Source organism: Taudactylus pleione, unplaced genomic scaffold (genome assembly GCF_031769625.1).
Source record: "Taudactylus pleione unplaced genomic scaffold, aTauple2 ptg000010l, whole genome shotgun sequence".
Taxonomy (NCBI): domain Eukaryota; kingdom Metazoa; phylum Chordata; class Amphibia; order Anura; family Myobatrachidae; genus Taudactylus; species Taudactylus pleione.
Window position 1 is genome coordinate 3695829 of NW_028284413.1, and position 25159 is coordinate 3720987.

At 44.3% G+C, this 25159-nt stretch overlaps 1 protein-coding gene across 1 annotated transcript; it reads right to left on the bottom strand.

The window, feature by feature from the left end:
- Positions 1-11792: 11792 nt before the first annotated feature.
- TSHB (thyroid stimulating hormone subunit beta) lies at positions 11793-24611 on the bottom strand. The gene is made up of 2 exons (XM_088467424.1): positions 24450-24611; positions 11793-12320 (listed from the first exon to the last, which is right to left on the bottom strand). The coding sequence occupies exons 1-2, from the start codon at positions 24609-24611 to the stop codon at positions 12063-12065; spliced, it is 420 nt and encodes a 139-aa protein (XP_088323550.1). The 3' UTR covers positions 11793-12062.
- Positions 24612-25159: the final 548 nt, after the last annotated feature.

Sequence of the window (25159 nt, forward strand, 5' to 3'; positions counted from 1 at the left end):
TACAGGTAAGAGCTGGAGGGGGGAAGGGGGCAGAGAACTATGGAGAGAGGAGACTGTTGATACTGTTATGTGGGGGGGGCACAGACATGGATAGTGTGGGCTGATGATACTGCTGGGGGGAGGGGGGGCAGAGACATGTAAGTTTGTGTTATATGTGTGGAGGTCTTGTGTTTACATGCATGCCTGTGGGGAGGTCTGAGTTACATGTTTGTGGGAAGGCATATGTGATCCCACCGGGGTTACTAGCTATTGTAGTTTTTTTTCCTCTCTCCCTTTTCTCTCATCTCTGTCTCTCTCTCAGTCCCTCATATATCTTTCACCCCCATGTCTTGCTCTTACTCCCCCATGTTTCTCTCTCTCTCTCCCCCGACATATCTTTCACCTCCATGTCTTTCTCTCCCCTTCATGTCTCTTTCTGCTCCATGTCTCTCTCTCTCCCCCACATCTGTCTCCCCATTGTCTCTCTCTCCCTGTCTCCTCCTACCCCTACTGTAGAAATCATGGCAACAGCACCCTGGTCCTCCTTCAGTCACAGAAAGGCTCGCTCTCTGCTCAGACTCTGGGCTCTATTTACTACAATCCGCATTTGTAATGCAGATTGTAGTGTGATATTATCGACTGAATTCGCATTGCGAATTCAGGCAATATCACAGGGATTTACTACAAATCCCTTACAGAGACAGAGCTTGTGAGAAAGCTCTGTCCCTGTGAATCCCCTACGCACTTTAGTCATGATATTTTCGCAAAACAATACCGTGTCTAGTGCCCCGTGCATGCGCCAACCGCCCACCACTGCTACCCCCCTCACGGCGTTAAGCCCCACCCCTGACACTAAGCCCGCCCCCCGCAATCACGGACCCCCCCACGACCCCCCCTCCCTTAATAGCACTTACCTGCAGTCATCAGTGTTTCGGTGATGTCTTCCATGCCTCTGGTCAGCCGACATCCCTTACTGCACTGGGACCCGATCACCTGATGACCGGGCCGCAGTGCAGCATGGGAGACCAGCTGACCGGAGAGGAGTCATCACCAGAGCCCCGACCACTGGTCCCTGGAGTCAGGTAAGTGAATTTTTTTTTTTTTACTATTTTTTTTTTGCAGTGTATCAGCTTGCGGTCTGTTTAGACCACACAGCTGATCACTAGAACCGGCTCCGGGCTCTGCTCTGCCTTTTAGAGCAGTGTAGGAGTCCGGTAACGGGGGAAGACCCTGGATAGCGCCACCTCCAGGTGGCATTATTATCACAGGGCTTTCCCCTGTATTTTTTTACAATTTATTTTTAGTAACTTTGGTCAGATCACATTTCCCATTACAATTATGGGAAATGCTATCTGCTTACTAAAAATAAGTGATACTTAGGGGTTGGAGTAGAATTTTACGAACTCTACTCCAATTGCCCTGTAATAACTATAGGTGATACTAAAATAATGTGAAAAGGGTGTGAAAACACCCTTTTTCACTTTATTTTAGTAAAAATAATGTTAATAAATAGAACCCTCTGTATCTTATGCCGGGTACACACTAGATGAAATCGGGCACATCGTCTAGTGTGTACCCTCAATGTCATTCACGATGCACACTCCCGAACGTAGTCAGCGACATTGCCCATCGGACCTGCATGCAAGTCCGACGTGTGACATCGTTAGCAAGGGCTAGGCTGCCGAATGCAGTATGGCCTATGCCGTCACTGCCGGCATCGGCAAGTGTGTATGCACTTGCCGATACTGGCACCCCGCCAGGTCCCTTGGCACATGATGTCGGTACACTAGACCCGTCCCCCTCTGTGTCTGTCACACAATCAGAGCAGGAGTGTGGCCTGTTCCTGGGGTGAGGCTCTGAGTAAACTCACTGAGGTATCTTCGGTTACAGCTCTCCTCAGCTGAGGCTGCCAGACAGAGTTTGGGGAATTAGAACCTGCACTCAGAGCATACTTGCCAACTCTCCCTCATTGTCAGGGAGGCTCCCTGAAATAGCAGCAATCTCCTTGTCTCCCTGAAGAGTCTACCGATCTACCTCATTTCACCTTCCCCCCCATTATGTAGCTGTTATATAAAAGAAAAAAAAGAGATATATATACATTCAAATGGGATCATTAGTATAATTTCCCTGCATTGGGTATAAGGCACAATGATCCCTATGGCTACATGCATTTTCTGATAAGTATCAGTTTGTTTTCATCAACAAGTAGATCTTACTAACTGCTTTGGGGCTCAATTACATGTGGATGTAAATCAGTTTTATGACACGCCCCTCAGATTAGCCGTCCACACCCACTTTACCCATACATGCCAACCCTCCCGGTTTTCGTGGGAGGCTCCCGATTTTTCGGGTAACCCCCCGCACCCCCGGAAGGGTAGGCATTTCTCCCGCATTCTGCCCACTTCCTAGTGAAGTGGGCAGAATGAGGAGAATACCCGCTGCGATCGCGGGTCTCCGTGTAGGGGGCGGGGCTTAAAACGTGATTCTACATAAATCACGTCATTTGGCCCCGCTCCCTATGCAAATTCTAGCCAATCCCGGCAATTTTGACGCGAGGGGGCGGGGCTTAATGAGGCAACTCGTCAGGCCCCGCCCCCCATTGCCTCCCTCCTGCTTCTCTTACCCGGGCTTCTCCCGGGAAGAGATCTTTAAAGGTAGGCAACTCTGACTTTACCCCTGCGCTCATAGGTGCTGCTTTCACAATCTCCCTGAAATGCTTTTTCAAAAGTAGGCACGTATGACTCAAGAGACACCACTTTAGCATCTTGTGTTCAGGGTTCTTGTATGTCTCTGATTGGACAGAGAGCTGATGCCGAAGACTCCTATCCTGTTGTGAGAGTAGCACTGTGTGTAGGTGGCAGAAAATCAAGCCTATTGTGGTGACTTAATGGGAGGAATGTTGTGTGTCCTGCGCTGACAGCTGTGTGGCATTAACACCCCGACAGCTGTGAGTGGGTGTTGTGCCGGCTTGGGATCTTCTCTCTTCCAGAGGGAAATTGTGGATTTGGCATGATGTTTATTATTTTTCACCGTCATGTGAAAGGTCCTCTCCTACTCTCTATACCCACTCCCTCCCGCCCTCTCCGGTCAGACAGTGGCCACTGCCTTTCTCCCATCTGGTTACCAAATTTAACTCCTGATTTCTCCCGTGCTCCCCCCCCCCCCCCCAACTATTGTAACGATCTCCCTTGTTCCATCAGACTATCCCCGAGCCTGCAGTGCTTCAAGTGGCCCTTGAAAATCCACAGATTCATAACCATGTCTGCACGTGGTATACCTCACCTTTTTGCACCCTCTAATTATTTAACTCCTGGCCTTAGCACCTTTGTACAATGGCTCACTTCTTATGTCTTGCGTTTGTCTCCCCCCTTCCCTATTTAATCTGTAAGCTCCGTGAGCAGGGCTTTCGTCCTTCCTGTTCTCATTACATACTTCTCTTACATACCAACTACATCCTACACCAGCTCCTTGGGCTGTTTACTCCACTACTTAATAGTTTTTGTCTCTTAAGGTGGGTATCCACTACCCGATTGCACGATTATGACATCGTAATCGTGCAATCGCTCACTAATCGGGCACAAGTCGGGCATCAAAATGTCGAAACGACCAGCGATGCGCGCTCCCACTGGTCGTTTCCGACATCAATTATCGCCCGAACATGCCGATAACGACAGATAGACCATGTTCGGGGATGATGGATGGTGCCTACACTGAACGACTGATGGTTCACTGTAGGCACTGCATGTGATGGGGAACGACGGTATGATTACGATTTCGTAATCGTACTGTCTTTCCCTAATCTAGTGGATTTGCACTAATTGACTCCATCAATGTTAATAGGTTTCAATTTATGCAGAGTATTTCCATTGCACCCCTTGCAATCAGTGGCTGTATTGAGAGTTGGAGTGCTATTGGTTGGACATCACTAAAGGGCATCATGTGAGTTTAGGGACTACTCTTTGGCATAATGTGGTCCCAGTTTCAAGATGTCTCGGCGGCCCTATGAGTTGAAACTGGAATGTGAGGGAAGGAGCAGAGTGATGGACGAGAGGAGAAGTCGGAGTGTGATGAAAGGAGCTGGATGATGGATGAGAGATGGGGTCAGAGTGTGATGGAAAGAGCAGGGTGATGGTGGAGAGACTGTGGCTGGGGTGGGAGGGAAGGAGCAGAGTGATGGAGGAGAGGATGTAGCCGAGTATGAGGAAAAGAGGATGATCAGTAACTGATCAACCATTAGACAGATCAGACTGCAACCTAGGATGCCAGGGATTGGGTAGGCATAACCTGGACAATCATGTTCAACTTTGAGATGCACCCAGCTCCCAGTACTTTCAGCATTGTGACAGTGAAATATTGGAATATGTGGAGAAGCTGGAAGGCAGTAGTCTTCAGGACTATAAAGAAGATGCAGGTCGCATAGGATGGTGTTTGAAATTAAGTAGTAATACTAATAATAATATGTTTGATACTGTGTTGATTTTAAGAGCTGTAGTTTTGGGGTAGATGGGAGTGGTGTGGGGGTATGTGGGTTGTGGGGCTTTAGGGTTAATTGTATTGTTAAGAAAAGAGACATTTATCCTCTTAGCCTCTCACATCATCATTATGCTAGCTTTAGGAGGCAATGTAACAGTGATGTGAGCTTATCTTTGTTAGCAATTAAAATTATATGGTAGGCAAGGGAGCCAGAGTAACACTGAGTGATACCGTGTTTCCCCGATAAGAAGACGCTGTCTTATTTTTTTTTTTTGTCAAAAAAACCCCATAGGGCTTATTTTCGGGGTATGGCTTATTTTAAGTAAAAAAAATTTTTTTAATCTCCCCCTCCCTGTTGAATGCAGTCTGAATGCCCGCCATTTCCCCACTTACCTTCACCTTCCTCCACAGTCCACAGCTCTTGATCCGCGGCTCCTCTGACATCGACCTCGCCCTCCAGAGTCGCACGTCGCATGTCATGACGTCACACGCACTGACTCCAAAACAAGCTTTATTGAAAGCTTGTTTTGGAGTCTGACTACTGTATCTCACTGTAAGCTGGTGGAGGAGCGGACCGAGCGGGCCGTGCAGCCTCCTCCAGCTCTATCATTTAGTAAGGGACCGGGTCGGCGGGCAGTAGCAGCGGTGGCCGGGCCTCCTTTCCCACCTGGCGGCATCCATTTCATGCAGGGGCGGAGCTGGGGTCATTTTAGTGTAGGACCGGACAAAATGGGGATTTAGGTAGGGCTTATTTTCGGGGTAGGGCTTATTTTGGACCGGGTTTCAAAAGGAGGGGTAGGGCTTATTTTCGGGGTAGGTCTTATTATCGGGGAAACATGGTAGTATCATTGCGAGGAATTAATATGTCATCAGACTCCATCCTCTACTGCCTACTAGCAAGCCTCCTTGCCCGTCTCCCTGCCACCATCCAGTCCTCTCCCACCCACCTTCTCACTGCCTAATACCTGCTCTAGTCTCTGCTGCCTACCCAACCGCCTCATTGCCTGCCTCCAGTCCACTCACTTCTACCCACCCGCCTGCCTCCAATCCTCACCCACCTCCAGTCCTCTCCTGCTTACCAGCACGCCTCTGTATCTGTCTCCCTGTCCCCATCTACTCCTCTCCCCCCTACCCTCTCGCCTCCTCACCTGCCTTCTCGTCCGTCGTTTCACTTGCCTCCAGTCCACTCCCTTCTACCCACTCGTCTCCTCACCTGCAGATAGTCCTTGCCCACCTCCAGTCCTCTCCCAGCTACTAGCATGCCTCCTCATCTATCTTCACCCACCTTCTGTTCTTTCCCACCTAAGCACCCGCCTCCACTCCTTGCTCACCTGTGACGGTAATTTTGTCTGGACAATTGCCCTCTGTAGCTGATGCTGGTGCTGGACTGCATACAAATACATCCCCTCCCTGCCACTATTATATTTTATTCATGGCATGTCCTGATAGCCAGAGAGAAATTAGTAGGTTTGAACTCCTGTTTTGGCAAATGTCATAGAAGGCATTTTTAATAAACCAATATAGAGGTTTTCAAAAGTTAGGAGTAATTGGACTGATTTCCAAAGAATCATTTCTTTAATAATCTTCTTCTCATTTATAGACTATTTTTACTTTGTTTGCTGTAAGGTGAACTGAACATCCCCCCGGGCAGAAACTAGGAGTGTAAACGGGCTGTGGGTGGCATAGCAGTGTCCAGTGGAGAGGGTTGGGATAAACAACGCCACGGGGGGAGGACAGAGGCAGGTTGAGGGTGGCAAAGGGTGCAGTTATTATCCAGCAAAAGATGGGTCTGCAAACAATTCATTATTTTGTTTTTCATTTAAAATTAACCTCACATGCTGTCCACACCCAAATTTCCAAATTACCAAAATTCAGTGTGTGTGTGTGTGTGTGTGTGTGTGTGTGTGTGTGGCCATGGCTCCACGCTACACTTCTGCAGAGCAGCAGCAGCTACAGTTGTGTTTTTTGTCCTTACTATTTGTGACGGAGGGTCGCTGACTGGTGGGTCCGGGCTGATTACTTTTATAATTAGAGTTTCTTATTCGCCACCTCTCATGGTTGAATGGACTAAGCATGCGCAGTGGTGAGCACATTCTATGGAGTCTGCTCCTGGCATTGCATAGAGTTACTGTAGTCACAGTGTCAGATCTACAACAGAGCAACTCTACAGAGACTAGCCAGGCGCAGTGCCCAATGCACCCAGCTTAGTTTATCCCAACCTGATACCAGTTCATCCAGCGTGGTATACCCCAGCTTGATATAAGTGCAGCCAGCGATCTGCTGCCCGTCGCCGAGCAGCACCCAGCACCAGGACATCTCCTCCCTGGGTCACTGCTGCTGAGCTGAGTGAATGCTGCAGTGCACACACAGGTAAGTCGTGGCTGTTATGATGGCGTCGGGTGTTCCTTGCTGGACAGAACACAATAATGACAGGGCACCCACCACACCCTCAGCACTGCTACCTGGTTACAAAGTTACTGCACTGTGTGCATGTGCTAATGTGAAAGTTCCCACAGTAGTAGTGCCCCTTATCCAATGCAGTCTGTGGGCATTGTACAAGTGGCACAACTAATGTAGGCATTCTATAAGGGGTACTACTACTGTGGGCAATGCATAGGGGCACTACTACTGTGCGCATTGTATAGGGGGCACTACTACTGTGGGCATTGCGTAAGAAGCACTATTGTGCGCATTGTATAGGGGTGCTACTACTGTGGGCATTGTAAAAGGGGCACTACTATTGTGTAGCATAATGTGTATAACGGGTACTACGGTAGGGTACACTACACTGATGAGTGGCCATCCCCCATTTTTTGACACGCGCTTAAGTACAACCTTAGTTTTTCCATACTCCCACTTCAAAATTCCCACTTCGATCACCGTAAATAAGTATCTGTCCCTGGGATTTATTTATTGTCATGTCTAACCAGACTCTTACAGGGAATTTAAGAATAATTTTTTACATAAATGATATAGGAACGGTAAAAAAAAAAAAAAGGAGAAACTGAAAATTTTGTAAACAGGGCTTACATCAATTTTTTTGTAGAAACGGGATAATACGTATCAATCTCTACATAGTGATAAATCTGTGTTAAGCTATCCACATAAGACTCCATCTTGTCACAAGATGGTGTGTGCCTTTAAATATTCATAGCTTTAAATGTGTAATATTACAAAGAATGATTTCTGCAGAGCTTTGAGCCGAAGAACCTTGGAATGTATAAACATGCAGGTAACGTTATAAATAAGACTGTGTATCCATTACCCCCCCTAACACTCCCACATGTATAAGATAATAATGTAATGAATGCTAACAAAGACTGCTGTAGTGAGATATAATATGTGAATATTCTGATATGTTTGAATTGTATGAACGCTGTGCTTTATACTATTGTCTACATGCAAATATAGTCAGAGTATTCTTTGAACACACAACTAATTGGATGTGTCTTGATTTGCCTCTCCTGAGATCTCAGTAATGCAGGGGTCTGACATTCAATAATGAACTTGGGCTGGTGATTAATTACAATAGATTGGTTCCGATCTATCAATAGTATAAAATAAAGTCCATCATTGTGATATATCTTTATTGGTTTAGCTAGCGTAAGCCAAGAAAGCGCTCGATCAGCCATTTTTTTCATGGACTTGCTTTACTAAAATCATCACTGCTCGGCTCCCTTTTGTCATACATTAATGTGTCATACACCTAATCCTCTATAGAATAATGAAAACTGCATCAAAATCTTTCCAGTGGTTCTCATGATTAACCCGAACAAACAGACATATGCTTCTTTATGTGAGGGTCAGCTCCTCTTTCATGGTAGCAGCAGTCTTTCAGCCATCTTAATTGGTCAATCGATTACAACAAACTGTGTCTGGTGCCAATATTGCCCCTTTCAATAAAATAAAGTTGTAGACTTATTTGAGACCAACACAGCTTATTAATAGGTTTATTAGATGCGTTGATTTCACAAATGTTCTCTGAAGCTATAGCATACATATTACGATATAGAATTACACATTTCACATTTTGATATTCACAAGAATTACTGTAGGCTAAATTATTAATGAAAAGATATTGCATACAATAAAAATAATCTAACAATTTATTCTAACAATTTATTTACTTTTATTTTGCTTTTAGTTCATTTTCAAAAATGTATTTGGAAATTTTGATTTACATTAGCTTGTTTCATATTTTTAATAATACTGCTTCATTATGTTGAGTAGTACTTCATTATAGCTTGTAGGTGTCATTGTTCTTATTGATCAAATGTTTTGGTCTGCAGACAATAATGAAGCTCTGCCCAACTCATTGGAAGGCATCCTAACAAAACACCAAATGTAATCATGGCTGCAGGCATTTTTCTTATAAGATTTTTTTCTTGCAATTGTATATTTCCAGAGCTACTAGCAACATTCACAAGTATATATTTTCTAAACGTTTAGAACATTATTGAATCATCTAGACAATTACATTATGATTGTACAGTAAAATGAATGACACAATGCATAGAGACAGTAATCATTACTGTTAAACATCCATGGAATCTGATATACAAACTGACAGCTATTATTTATCATTATGTCATGGCTTTGTCTTTTTATTTGCAAATAAACAGGACATTTATAAGTTACTATACATGTAAGTTGTATTAATATGTGTATGGGGTTCCTGACGTCTATAGATATAAAATTTAACAGTATACCTGAAGCGGAATCAGTATGTATTACCTCTGGCCGTCTAAAATCCCGATGCTGTAAGCCCGGCAGGGGGTGAATTTCCCGACAGTGAGATTAGGTAAGTAACCCTAACCCTCTCCCCCCAACTCTCCCTTAGGGGTGCCACACCCTAACCTCCCCACCTAGTGCCTAACCCTAACCCCCCCCTAAGTGCCTAAACCTAACCCCCCCGTCCCCGCAGCCTAAACCTAAGTCCTCCGCGGGGGTTCCTAACCTTAACCTCCCCCCGGGGGTGCCTAACCCCCTTTAGCCTAACCTTAACCCGAAGTCCCCCGGGAGCCATGAAACCTAACCCCCCCTCCCACAGCTCTCCGCACCCTGCCCCCGGCTTACCTTCGTAAAGTATGCCAGGCGTTGGGGCTCCCGGCATAGGTATAATGACAGGTGTCGGGATTTAGCTGCCTGTTATTAGTACCCTGACAGGATTTGACAGGAAGCTGGCGGTCGGCATTTTGACCGTCAGCATCCTAACTGAAGCTTGTATTTAAAAACAGTATATTGACTGTCATTTAGGTTAAGACACGAAGGACAGTCCTTCCAAGTGCGCACATCATTGAAAAGAAATATGAGAGACCGAGGAGGATGCTCCCTTTGTGGTACCAGGTGATGCAGTACTGTAGGTTTGGGTACGGGAACCTGATGGTCACAATGCAGATGGTCTAAATAACGACAGCGGGATCCCGACAGATTTTGGTAAATATTGAACCCAAATCTTAACCCTTACCCTAACCAAACCCTCCCGCAGCCTAAGCCTAACCCTCCTGCAGTCTAACCCTAACCCTCCCCCTAGTGTCTAACTCTAACCCTAATACTTACCATCAGAATTGTGACCGTCAGCATTCTGACGATCAGGATCCTGACTACATCCCAATACTATATAATCATGATAAAGAATGCGAAAAACATATATGTGGTTGCTTGTAGACTAGGCACATATATGTAATGCATTATGTATTAATTGTTTACTACATCCCTTAGATCGGATGGACATTTGGGCATGGCCATCCTAACCTGCTATTTCATATCATTGTACATCACTTATTTCTATCACGATCCCCTCAGTGTACAATGCTGTGTAATATGTTGGCGCTTCATAAATTAAGGATATCAAGTTAGTACAAAAATTTGATAAAACGTGCATTAAAAAGAATAGAAAACAATACAAATTAGCCTGCCTCCTGGGAAAAAATGTACAACTAATAAAAATATATATACACTACCGTTCAAAAGTTTGGGGTCACCCAGACAATTTCGTGTTTTACATGAAAACTTACTTTTTTTTTATCAAATGAGTTGCAAAATGAATAGAACATATAGTCAAGACATCGGTAAGGTTAGAAATAATTATTTTTATTTGAATTAATAATTTTGTCCTTCAAACTTTGCTTTCGTCAAAGAATGCTCCTTTTGTAGCAATTACAGCATTGCAGACCTTTGACATTCTAGCTGTTAATTTGTTGAGGTAATCTGAAGAAATGTCACCCCACGCTTCCTGAAGCACCTCCCACAAGTTGGATTGGCTTGATGGGCACTTCTTGCGCACCATACATTCAAGCTGCTCCCACAACAGCTTAATGGGGTTGAAATCTGGTGACTGCGCTGGCCACTCCATAACAGACAGAATACCAGCTGCCTAAATAGTTCTTGCATAACTTGGAGGTGTGCTTTGAGTCATTGTCCTGTTGGAGGTGGAAATTGGCTCCAATCAAGCGCTGTCCACAGGGTATGGCATGGCATTGCAAAATGGAGTGATAGCCTTCCTTATTCAAAATCCCTTTTACCTTGTACAAATCTCCCACTTTACCAGCACCAAAGCAGCCCCACACCATCGCATTACCTTCACCATGCTTGACAGATGGCGTCAGGCACTCTTCCAGCATCTTTTCACTTGTTCTGCTCTCACAAATGTTCTTCTTTGTGATCCAAACACCTCAAACTTCGATTCGTCTGTCCATAACACTTTTTTCCAATCTTCGTCTGTCCAATGTCTGTGTTCTTTTGCCCATATTAATCTTTTCCTTTTATTGGCCAGTCTGATATGGCTTTTTCTTTGCCACTCTGCCTAGAAGGCCAGCATCCTGGAGTCGCCTCTTCACTGTAGACGTTGACACTGGCATTTTGTTGGTACCATTTAATGAAGCTGCCAGTTGAGGACTTGTGAGGCATCTATTTGTCAAACTAGATACTCTAATGTACTTGTCTTCTTGCACAGTTGTGCATCGGGCCTCCCACTTCTCTTTCTTCTTTGGTTAGAGCCTGTTTGTGCTGTTCTCTGAAGGGAATAGTACACACCATTGTAGGAAATGTTCAGTTTCTTGGCAAAATCTCACATGGAATAGCCTTCATTTCTAAGAACAAGAATAGACTGTCGAGTTTCACATGAAAGTTCTCTTTTTCTGGCCATTTGGAAAATCCCACAAATATGATGCTCCAGATACTCAACTAGCTCAAAGGAAGGACAGTTTTATAGCTTCTTTAACGAGCAAACCCATTTTCAGCTGTACTAACATAATTGCTCAAGGGTTTTCTAATCATCCATTAGTCTTGTAACGCACTTAGCAAACACAATGTACCATTAGAACACTGGAGTGATGGTTTCTGGAAATGGGCCTCTATCCACCTATGTAGATATTCCTTTAAAAACAAACGTTTGTAGCTAGTATAGTCATTTACCACACTAACAATGTATAGAGTGTATTTCTGATTAATTTAATGCTATCTTCATTGAAAAAACAGTGCTTTTTTTTCAAAAATAAGAAAATTTCTAAGTGACCCCAAACTTTTGAACGGTAGTGTATAATAAAATGATGGGTTCTTTAGCTAAACAGTTGAGGATCTGGGTATACTGTAAGAATGTTTCTGTATTATTATATGTAATTGTAGAGCAAATATTTTGGCTCTCTTGGTTTTGTACAGTAATTAGAGTTGATCCTGTCCTGTATACAGTCAATGTAGTTAGTGTTACATTTGTCACACTTGCATCTTAATGCCACAAGGTAGGTATACAGTGGGTTTACATCCATTGGGCAGCCTGGAACAGAGACAGTCTTGTAAATATAATCACTGTATGTGCAGACATTCTGACTCGGATTGGTCTTTGGTTGTCTTCCCTTCATGTTGATGTCCTGTGAAAGAAAACAACAACATTACGAGCTGTATTGAAAGATAAATGCAGCACATTAATGCATACCTATAAACATTGTAAGTCTTCAAGTCGGAACATTGTGCATTTGCAGTAATGTGAAAAGTCCCCTGGATGCAGACCTATTGCTCCTGATGTTCCTCCAACCCCTTCCTAGAAACACCTTTTCATTGTTTCACAATGTGACAGAACCTTTGTCCCAACAGTCCTGGCAGCTGGGACAAAGGTTCTGTCACATTGTGAGACAATTCCCTAGATTTAGGACACTCTTGTGGTTGAGAATAGTGACATTTAGGCGGTATGCTATTGTTCTTGCTAATAACATGAACAATTTAATAGTAAACAAAAGAAACACAATAGGGTTAGATAGTAAAATCATATACATACAACAGATGTGATATTAGTTAATTATGACATCATATCTATGCTTTCTACACTTATATTAAACTTTTATTTTGGCAGTGCTGTAACTAGGGGTGAGCGACCGGTCCAAACGTGCAGGGTTTTGTTGGTGGTACTATCCCCACCTCACGGCCTTTGCTACTGGCTAGTAGGATCACTACTGTGGCGCTGCTAGAGCGTCCTTTAGATGCTCTTGGCAGGCACCTGAGCAGTCTATGCTACTGATTAGAGCTCTGCACTCTTCAGTGCTGCAGGCCGTGTCCCCTCCACACGACGTAATGACGTTAGGCGATATGGTGGCGGGTCGTCACAGGGTGCTATTTAGCCCTCTTACGACTCTGTATTTTGAATTCGTCATACGCTAGTTTGATAATTATTGTGCCCGGCATTGCACATCTCACATCTGCCCCCCATCTCCAAGTCTCTCATTTCTGCTCCCCTTGACCCTCCACCTCTCTGTCTGTCATCTCTGTCCCCCTCACCCATACACACAACTCCCACTCACCTACTCACAACCACCTCCACCACCATAGGCAGTTGCTGGCTGCAGGTGCTGACAAGTAGGATCAGTCCTATTCTAGCAATGCTGCGTAGAGGAGACAGGAGTGAGGCTGTGTCTGGGAATCTGCCAGACAATAAGAGCTGTGAGGGGAGGGAGGGGCAGAGTCTCCCTGTAGTAAGACACTAGGGATGGCCATTGGTGGGGAGTCCGTCGATGGTTAACATTGATGGCACAAAAACCATCTATGGTGAACAATTGATGGTTTGCAACCCTCGATGGCCACCGCTGCTCAGAGCATGGCAGGCTGTGGACCAATCAAAAATGGGGGTGGGGCTTATCTGGTGCCAGGGGGAGGGGCTAAGCTTTGTCCCGTCAAAAAAAGAAATAGATAACCATCTACTCCTACATGTCCATCGATGGCGGAGAACCATTGGCTCTCTGCCATCAATGGTAAAACCAATGACAATTAACTATTGATGATTGCTAACTATTGATGGTCAATGGCCATCCCTACTGGACACACTGTAGGAGATTAGATAAGCTATTGTTACTCAAAATCTACAGTATATCTTGTATATGTACTAAACGTGAGACATACAATACTATGCAAAAGTTTTAGGCAGATGTGAAAAAAAGTGCTGCAAAGTAAGAATGCTTTCAAAAATAGAAGTGTTAATAGTTTATTTTTATCAATTAACAAAATGCAAAGTGAATGAACAGAAGAGAAATCTAAATCAAATCAATATTTGGTGTAACCACCCTTTGCCTTCAAAACAGCATCAATTCTTCTAGGTTCACTTGCACAAAGTCAGGGACTTTGTAGGATTATAGGGCCTGATTCATTACAGATCGTAACTGCGATCACAGCTGGGATTACGCACACTGGCCCTCATTCAGAGCCGCTCGCAAAAAGCGAGCGCTCGCTCTGAATGAGGGCGGCCGCTTTTTTTTTTAAAGCCCACAGCTTTAGCGAGTGGCCAGGTGATGGTCACGATGGTCTTGACCACCGCGACCATCGGGGCTTGCGACGAGACCCTTGTAGTAGAGTCTCGTCTGCCGCAAGCCCCAGTGAGCTTTCGGCTGTAATGGAGCCGGAAGCTCACTACTGACATCACTCGTGATGTCAGTATGGCCGCCCCCAAATGGCAGGCGTTCCTTCGGGAATGCCTTCGTTTGGCCAGCCACCCCTCTCCCCACCTACACAACGGGGCGAGCTGTTGATCAACAGCCGCGTCCGCAGTACCCCACCATTGACCCACTTGCGAGCGCATAACGCTTGTGAGCGGGTCTGAATGAGGGCCACAGTCTCACTGCGAAAATAAGGTAATGATTGCTATCGCAATGCCATCACAGCCTAACATAAGGACGCTCACTTCACCTTACACATATCCATTATACTTAGCAAGTCTGCAAAAGCATCGGTAACGTCGAGTATCATCGGAGCCTCACGCACACTTGCACAAGGTCTGAAATTACTAACCTCATCGCACGTAATGAAAGCCCAAGCTGCGTATGGCATCGCAATGGCTAATTTATGCACACCCCTGTAACTGGTTTAAAATGTGCTGGCATGCCTGCATTTTGCCGACCACCACCCCCAAATGCTTACTTTCTGTCAATCACTCTGCGATGGGTCTGCGTAGTCACTTCGATCGCAGTCTGATCGCAGTGAGACCTTCGTGCACTGTGATGCATACGCATGCATAGAACGCAACAATCGCCATCTGAGTGTGTAATCGCAGTTGCGATCGGTAATGAATCCGGTCCATAGTCAGGTGTATGATTAACCAAACAGGTGATAATGAACATCATTTTCATATGTAGGTTGAAACATGGTCATTAACTGAAACAGAAACAGCTGTGTAGGAGGCTTAAAACTGGGTGAGAAACAGCCAAACTCTGCTACAAAGGTGTAGTTGTGGAAGACAGATTCATGTCACAGGTCATACAACATGGCAAGACTGAGCACAGCAACAAGACACAAGGTAGTTATACTGCAACAGCAAGGTGTCTTACAGGCAAAGATTTCAAAGCAAACTGGGGTTTCAAAATGTGCTGTTCAAGCTCTTTTGAAGTAGCACAAAGAAATGGGCAACGCTGAGGACCGTAGACGCAGTGGTCGGCCAAGGAAACTTAGTGCATCAGATGAAAGACACATCATGCTTACTTCAGTATAGTAGTAGGGTGAAATCCGCGCTATTATGACAGGGAGTGATATAAAAATTGTATTATAAATCCTTAGGGCTGCCACAGATCAGAGTGACCCCTTCCAAGGTCACCAGAATAAGTAATTGGTATGTGGATATGATCTTAAAGGGCGCACCTAATGGAACTGTGTATGTTAAAATCTAGGGTCAATGCTGTCAGCAGATGTTCTATCGTATACTACTATGCGTGTCTATATGTATATATATGAGTAGATGGATATAATGTATACAGATGAAAGTAGCGTTTATTAAAACATGATATAGCAATTCAGTCCAAATAAAATATAACATATAGCAATGAGTATATACAATGTGCATCAAGGTAAATGGCAGCACAAATTGGTACCATAAATTAAAAATTATTCCATAAAGTCACACAGTGTCTATAGTTTAAGACCAGCGTATTTCAAAATCGCTGCTTAACAGATGGTTAAGAGACCTGTAGTTCCTGAGCAGTCTTCTCAAGGTTATCTTTGTAAAAAACTGGAAAATAGCATCCGGCACTATTTGTCAAGTATTAGGTCCACTTTTTTCTTCCCTTGGTCAATATTTCCAATGCCGTCTGTATTAATTATATATGACCTGGAACAAATCCGGTCAAAATTGCTGTATTTAAATCGATGGACAGTCAGATAGTAACACTGGGTTCCTTATTCTGATGTCCTAATTAAGGTATTGTATATGCATAGGAATGCAAGGTGGGATTGGTGTGGTTAGGGTGCGCACACCTCCTACCTTTGGCTTGTCAGCTTCGCTTGCAAGTGGTGAGTTGCAGCTTGGCATGTTCCCTGCCTTGCGTGAACTCGTTGATCTGAGGGGTCACCGTCTTCCGCCTCCCTCCGCGTGTTGTCCAAATCAGGCGCCAGGTCTGGATCCCCCCTGGTAGAGTTCTTACCACAGGTCCAGGTCACCTGTTGCTGTAGCGATGTGGGCTGGCGCGTGCAAATCTGTAATTAGTGCATGCGTCCTACGCGTTTCTCCCAGGTGGGCTTCATCAGGGACAGTGATTGTGTTGCTATGGGCACAGTCCTTCCTTTTATAGGTGCCTTTATTGCACTTCAATTGGAATATCATTAGATAAATAGTTTCTGACTGTGGTCCTGATTCACAGCCGCTCGTAAGCGGCCGCTCGTTCGCTCCGAGCGATGTTCGCACAACTGCGCATGCATATGGGTTGTAATATGCATGCGCGAACCATTCATTGCGGTCGGAAATTGTGTGCTCGCAAAATAGCGAATGCCTGCTATTTTGAGTGACAGGATGAGGCGTTTGTGGGTGGTAACAGGGGAAGGTGCTTGAAAACGGGGAGTGGAGATCCGAACGCAGGCGTGGCAAACGGTCCAAACGGGCGTTTTAAGGGTGTGCATAAATAACAAAGCAGCGTCATCGACCACGTCACTTGGTTGTCTTTTAGCCTGAACTGCTCGCATGATTGCGGTAAGAAAATCCTACCACAAGCACTGCGAGCAGTTCATACGCCTTTCAATGTACTCGATTAAATCTAATAAATAGCGGAGATGACGTAGGATGCGAGCGGCCAGGGGGCGTTTTTTAAAAAATAGCGAGCGCATGTTTCGTTCGCTCGTTCAGACATAGAGGCGTCAACAGACCGCAAAGAGCGAGCGCTCTATTTAAATATTCGGCCCCTTTTTCTGAACGAGCGAGCGCAAATAGCGTCCGGCTCTGAATCAGGCCCTGTGCCTCTAATTAACAGCAATGAATGTAGTTCTCAGGTTAATTTTCTCCAGATATCTTTACTCAATAAAAATCAGAAAGTATCTATATAACTTATACAGGAAAATAAAATAAAAAAATAAAATGTAATGTAGTTTGAATGTCAGAATGGATGCAAATATATGTTTATAAAAAATGGCTTGTATGTTTAAAAGTGATGATAAAGAAAAAATAAAAATAAAAAATAGCTTTTATGTGTAAAAATAATAATTAAAATTGGGATTGCTTAAGTACTTCCATAATTCAAGAATATTTCCCATGGTGCTCGGTTGGCAATATTGGAAAAGAAGAAGGATGTTTCAGATGCATTTGATTTATTGGACTCTAAGTCTTATATATATTGGTTTTCATATGGATAAAGGTCCTATAGGATAAATAGATGGTATCTGATGAAATACAAGTTCAATAATGAAAAAGAAAAAGAAACAGCTGGGCCTGGATCTTGGTACAGGAAAAGGGAGAAAGTTTATAAAATTTATTATAAACATATATTTGCATCTATTCTGACATTCAAACTACATTACATTTTATTTTTTTATTTTATTTATCTGTATAAGTTATATAGATACTTTCTGATTTTTATTGAGTAAAGATATCTGGAGAAAATTAACCTGAGAACTACATTAATTGCTGTTAATTAGAGACACAGTCAGAAACAATTTATCTAATGATGTTCCAATTGAAGTGCAATTAAGGCACCTATAAAAGGAAGGACTGTGCCCATAGCAACACAATCACTGTCCCTGACGAAGCCCACCTGGGAGAAACGCGTAGGTGCATGCACTAACTACAGATTTACACGCTCCAACACGCGCTAGCCCACATCGCTACAGCATCAGGTGACCTGGACCCATGGTAAGAGCTCTACCAGGGGGGACCCAGACCTGCTGCCCGCATCGCAGGCGCCTGATTGGGACAACACACAGAGGGAGGCGGAAGACGCGGACCCCTCAGATCAACGAGTTCACGCAAGGCAGGGAACATGCCAAGCTGCAACTCACCACTTGCAAGCGAAGCTGACAAGCCAAAGGTAGGAGGTGTGCGCACCCTAACCACACCAATCCCACCTTGCATTCCTATGCATATACAATACCTTAATTAGGACATCAGAATAAGGAACCCAGCGTTACTATCTGACTGTCCATCGATTTAAGTACAGCATTTTTGACCGGATTTGTTCCAGGTCATATATAATTAATACAGACGGCATTGGAAATATTGACCAAGGGAAGAAAAAAGTGGACCTAATACTTGACAAATAGTGCCGGATGCTATTTTCCAGTTTTTTACAAAGATAACCTTGAGAAGACTGCTCAGGAACTACAGGTCTCTTAACCATCTGTTAAGCAGCGATTTTGAAATACGCTGGTCTTAAACTATAGACACTGTGTGACTTTATGGAATAATTTTTAATTTATGGTACCAATTTGTGCTGCCATTTACCTTGATGCACATTGTATATACTCATTGCTATATGTTATATTTTATTTGGACTGAATTGCTATATCATGTTTTAATAAACGCTACTTTCATCTGTATACATTATATCCATCTACTCATATATATACATATAGACACGCATAGTAGTATACGATAGAACATCTGTTGACAGCATTGACCCTAGATTTTAACATACACAGTTCCATTAGGTGCGCCCTTTAAGATCATATCCACATACCAATTACATCATGCTTACTTCCCTTCGAAATCAGAAGATGTCCAGCAGTGCCATCAGCTCAGAACTGGTAGAAACCAATGGGACCGAGGTACACTCATCTGCTGTTCGGAGAAGTCTGATCAGAAGTGGTCTACCTGGAAGAATTGCGGCCAAAGAGCCATACCTTTGACGTGGAAACAAGGCCAAGTGACTCAACTATGCACGAAAACATAGGAACTCTGGTGCAGAAAAATGGCAGGTGTTCTGGTGCAGGTGTTCTGGACTGATGAGTAAAATTTTTAATTTGTTCACAGAAGGGCTGCAGAGCGGTACAAAAATGAGTGTCTGCAGGCAACAGTGAAGCATGGTGGAGGTTGCTTGCAAATTTGGGGCTGCATTTCAGCAAATGGAGTTGGGGATTTCGTCAGGATTAATGGTGTCATCAATGCTGAGGAATACAGGCAGGTACTTATCCATCACGCAATACCATCACGGAGGCGTCTGATTGGCTCCAAATTTATTCTGCAGCAGGACAACGACCCAAAACATACAGCCAATGTCATTAAGATCTATTTTCAGCGTAAAGAAGAACAAGGAGTCCTGGAAGTGAGGATATGTCCCCCAGAGAGCCGTGATCTCAACATCATCGAGTCTGTCTGGGATTACATGAAGAGACAGAAGGATATGAGCAAGCCTACATCCACAGAAGATCTGTGGTTAGTTCTCCAAGATGTTTGGAACAACCTCCCTGCCGAGTTCTTTCAAAAACTGTGTGCAGAAGAATTCATGCTGTTTTGAAGGCAAAGGGTGGTCACACCAAATATTGATTTTATTTAGATTTTTCTTCTGTTCATTCACTTTCTAGTTTATTTTTAGCAATTAGCAAGATACAAACAATTCTAGTTTTGAAAGCATTCTTACTTTGCCGCATTTTTTCAAACACACTTACCAATCATCAGCCCGATGTGTCGTTCATGATGTCACAACTGGTAAGGCATTTACATGTGCCCCCCCAGTTGTGATGTATTCACCCTCGGCATATGCAGCAAGCGTACGGGCGGTTGGCTGACACCCCCCCCGTACACACAGCACGATGAGCCAATATATCTGCATATATATCGGTCAACGGCTGTGCTGCTGGTGTGTCCAGCCTCTTTTCCCGCAACTGCCGCTGCATGCCTGTACGCGCTTGCCTATGGACAGATGTGTCTGCAGATACAGTATATTTGTCCATCAGCCGTGCAGCACAGCCGACGCGATATGTCTGTGAATGACATTGTTCGCAGACATATCGTCAGTGCAGCCTGGCCGATGCAAACATAATATATTGGCTATTCAATTGAATGGCCAATACATCTGCCAGTGTGTACTCAGCATTAGGTACCTGAAGCTCTCTAATATATATATAAGTAATTTTTGCACAGTATTGGTTCTGTACAGAAGCCTTGGGGAAGATGGCCTTCAGAGGTAGTGAGGCCCGAGATAGTCACGCTCACTGCCATACACCCATGGATGAACCCTGTCGGCTCTGTCCACCATTATCTTGATCTCAGCTGTGACGAGAAGGAGGAGGATAATGCGCTACTAGATTTGGAGTATAATAGCTGATGTCTAGATGGGAGTTATATACAGTAGCTAATGCGGCACATGATAGTATTGTCTGACAGATATCAGCCTTTGTGTTTTCTTGACTTATTATAATTTACAGACTAAAAGCTTGCACAATAATCTGCTTACAGTCTTTATTTTCAAATTGAATTAGACTACTGATTAAATTAATTGATGTTGAAGATAATTTAGTTAACCATTAATTCAGCATAGGGTACTACAAGGCTGGCACTGGGCATAGGCAACCTAGGTACTTGCCTAGGGTGTACTAGCTCCAGAGGGGATGCCCAGGGGTGGGCTGGGCAGTGACTGCTACACTAATGGAGCTGGAGCAGCATTAGTAGGCGGCGTGATCACCACGATCACAGCGCACCCTCCAGCCTTCAGCTTCTGCTCATTACACAAGATCTCCTACAGTTGCAGCCTGGACACCGGTATTAGCAAGAATTCCAGCCAGCAAAAGAAGAACACCAGCCAAAAAGCTAAAGTCCGATATGGGGCAAGCTTGGGGCTCTGTGGTTGCATAGTTCCTGTAGCCTGGGAGGCATGTGCCAGGGCTGCTTCCTGCTTACACAGAAAGATGCGCTCGAGATTGCGTAACTATAAATTTTGCTCCCACCTGCCAAAAAAGTTTCTGGCGCACTCTCCCCCCCACCTACAGACCCCTATTACCAAGGACGGGATGCATGAAGCATCGCAATCGGGATGTGATGCATCCCGCCACCCTTTGCATGCATTCCGGCGTTAGGTACACCGGTATGCATGAAGAACACCGCATCGCATTCCGAAGCTTGACCTATGGTGCAACCTGCCCCTAGAGACTGATGGGAGCCCCTCCATAGACTGCTGGAAGGCAGCACACGGGGCAGTGGAGTCAAACATGAGACAGAGCCATGGTATGCAGTAGTGCTCCAGCATGTGTGTGTCATATACCCTGCTGCTGCCTTATCTGCAGTAACTGACACTTGCTGCTGGCTGCCTGGCTTCAGCTATTTTAGGTGCCTGGTGCCCTTCTCCCTGAGCCATTAGCCGGTACCTTTGTATCTCTCCAGCATGTCCTCATACGCCTGGAGGTACCGTATTCCTGCTAGTCTGTGCGGTGCTGCGAGGAGGAGGCACTGGGCATGTAGTAAGCCATTGCTAGTACTAGTGCACAGGCTGTCTGACTGCTGTACAGCGTGCTCCGGCTACCACCAGGCTGCTGCTGCCAGTGGAGACTACAGCAGCGACAAGTTGAGATGTCAGGGGGAGGGGATCTGTCACTGGAGACACCCAGTCCCCAATCCTCCTCTTGTCCCTGCCCACACACACAGCGGCCAGTGTCCCAGCTGCCACAGCCCTTCTACCAGCGCCGACAGTCGGGGCTGAGCATTGGCTGGGCGGTATCTGGCGCATTACACATTCCACTTGTCATCTGCCACCTCTTCCCCAAGTGTCGAATCCTCGCGCCCTCCCCTGCCAGTGCCCCCAAGCCACCGTGGGGTCTGCAGGGACGGTTGTTACGCCACTGGATACTTTGCATCTCTACTAGTTTCCATTATTTGTAACTATCACTAATATATTATATTGATGAATGACATTGACTGCAAATTAAGTGGCTCCAGCTAGACTCTTTCCCTCTCATCCAGATTTAGATGTTGGTGTGACGCTGCTTTTGAGTGGCATCTATTTCTGGTGGGGGCACCAGCTAAAATCTTGCCTAGGGTACCAAATTCATCTGGGCTGACGCTGGGGTACTACAGGGTGTTTCACTTGCTATTGGCCCCAATGTTTTTATTATAACTTTTAAAGTAATTGATGTAATTTAGTGAAATGTGACACAGACATACCTTGGGCTATGAGAAACATGAGAAAATCATAGCAAGTGTTGAAATTGTGCGCCATTAGCATCCAGGCCAGCTGTTCACGCATACACGAAGTGACGGCCAGCTGTACACCACCCTAGTCAGTAGTGCAGTCCAAAATTCAAATAGGGGAGCCACACCAACTGCCAGTGAGGATGCCAGTATGTGTAGTTCCTCCATATGAATTTTGGACCGTGCTGCAGCCCCACCTCTGGAGCCGTCACTGATAGTCACTAGGTATTCCTGCTTCTGACAGTGGTGTTGTGTACTGAGGCGTCCACATTCATTGTGTCTGTGTGTTACATGCTGATATGAACTTTTATTGACTCAGTTTTCCAGTACGTCTGGACAATAAGTACCGGTTCATATAGGCACGTAACACACAGACACGAGGTGGGACTGTGTCAAATTTTGCTAAATTACATCAATTCCTTTAAAAGTTATAAGAATAACTTTGGGGTAATAGCGAGTGAAACACCCTGTGCAATTTAAAAAAATAGAATAATGGGTCAAACAGTTAAAAATATAATAACTTTAATTTGCCTTGATTTAAGTACCTTGAAATTGAGTTTACTTGAGTATCTTACTGTCCCATGGTTAAATAATATACTCTTATTATAATTAATGTATATGATTAACTAGCAATGACATATAAAAAAAAATAGAAAAAACATAATAGTGCAATTCTGCTTGAAGTAAATACATTTCTAAATGTATTAACATAATTCAGCTAAGAAGCCATAAAATTCAATAATTAGCTTAGAAGCCATAACATTTGTACAATTTATAAAAGAGCACAATATAAAAACAAATAAGCTCTATGAGGAGCACAATGTATAAAAAATATATATGAAGTGTCCGTATACAAGGACCCGTACCAGCAGTTAATGGTAAAAAGCAGCGCTTTGTTTGCAAACAGGGGATTCTGGAAAGGCCCTGCGTGACTCACTGTTTCTCCAAAGGTCCCCTGGATTGGGTCTGGTTGGACAGCATGCAGTGTGCTGACGCGTTTCGAGCGGTAAGGTCTTTATCAAAGGATGAGGTCTTTATCAAAGGATGCTTGTGAGGCTGTGGCCATATTTATACTGAAGAGGTGGTCCCAATTAGCACTACTTCCGGTAATCGAAGGGGACGGAACTTCTGGTTTCCTCCGAAACCGGAAGTGGTATTGCCGGACCGGGAGTGGATGAAAAATTAGCACTGTGCATAGTAGAAGCCTTGGTTAGAAAGGCAGTGATGTATCCGGGTGGAGGTTGGTAGTAAAAAAGTCCAGATTTATGTTACTAAATTTAGAAATTTCTTTACTTCAAGCAGAATTGCACTATTATATTTTTTCTCTTTCATTTTTTATATGTCATTGCTGGTTACACAGAACGACATCCAATTACCCAAGTATAGTATCATTTCTTTTATATTTTTTCTTCTACATCATTGATTAGCGCCAGAGGCACTTTACTACTGTTATTTTACTAATTTATTTATATATATATTTTAGCTGAAGTACCAGGCGTTGCCCAGGTTTAAATCTTCTAGTTATTATGTTGTATTATTTCATGTCATCTAAATGCATCCAGTGGAAGGCCCAGAACAGGCTCCATGATCCGAACAGGCTCCCCGAGTCAAAGTTCTGCCCAGCGCACTCTGCCGTTAGGTCCAACTGGGACTCCAACCACTCCATCAGGCATCCCAGACCAATTTTCCACCCCTCTGTGAAGTTTTCATCCAAATCCATCCATCCAAGGTCCAGAACAGGCTCCCTGGGTCAAAATTCTGCCCAGCATCCCCGGGTCAAAGGTCTGCCCAGCGTACACCAATGGGAAATCCGTCCGGGACCTCAACCCCTTAATATGTCTTTTGGGATCCAATGTTACCACTCTGTGAGGTTTTCGGCCAAACCCATCCAGTGAAAGGCTCAGAACAGGCTCCCCGGATCAAAGTTCTGCCCAGAATACACCAACGGGAGGTCCGACCGGAACTCTAATCCTCCTAAAACCTGCCCAAGATCCAACTGGACCATCTCGCATTGGTTTCATCCTGACCGGTGTAGGGGTGTCTGAATGTATAACCGAACAGACAAGCAAACAAACAAATAAATAAACCAATTAATTTTATATATGATATATATAAATAATGATAATAGTTAGATATTAGACTATACCGCTGTCTTGCAGTATCCAGAGCATATGGTGGTGTTGACGGCAATACAATAGGCACACTCCTCTCTCTCCACGTACATGGTATAGTCAGTCAGCATACACATTGAGAAAACATGCCCAAAGGCAATGCAAAAGAGAAAAGATGCCATGAAAATGGCTGCCATCCTATAATAAAACAAAAGTCTAGGTGAAATAAATAACTTTAAGAACATACGAGGAAATTAAAATATTTAGCTGCACTGGCAGGACAGCTGTATGTGATTATAAATCATTACAAAGTCGTACAGGATATCACAGGATGTCATACGTTTGAGTCTTTATAGATATATTTCCCATGGACAGTTTATAGCAGTGCTTCCCAACCTTGGTCCTCAAGGCGCACTAACAGTCCTGATTTTAGTTATATCCATGCTAAAGCACAGGTGAAATCAAAATAACTGAGGTACTAATTAAGTCACCTGTGCTCAAGTATGGTCTTGAGCAGCACAGACGGTGTAATGGTTAGCATTACTGCCTCACAACACTGAGGTCATGAGGCCCTAACTGTGTGGAGTTTGTATATTCTCCCTGTGCTTGCGTGGGTTTCCTCCAGGTACTCCGGTTTCCTCACACACTCCCTAGTGTGTATGTGTGTGTGCATGTGGTAGGGAATATAGATTGTAAGTTCCACTGTGGCAGGGACTGTTGTGAATGGCCAAATATTCTCTCTGTA

Excerpts from the sequence above, each read along its gene's own strand:
- TSHB (XM_088467424.1), bottom strand. The coding sequence starts at position 24,611 with ATGGCAGCCATTTTCATGGCATCTTTTCTCTTTTGCATTGCCTTTGGG. Across the intron at positions 12,321-24,449 it reads CTGGATACTGCAAGACAGCG|GACATCAACATGAAGGGAAG; the intron begins GTATAGTCTAAT and ends TTTCTTTCACAG.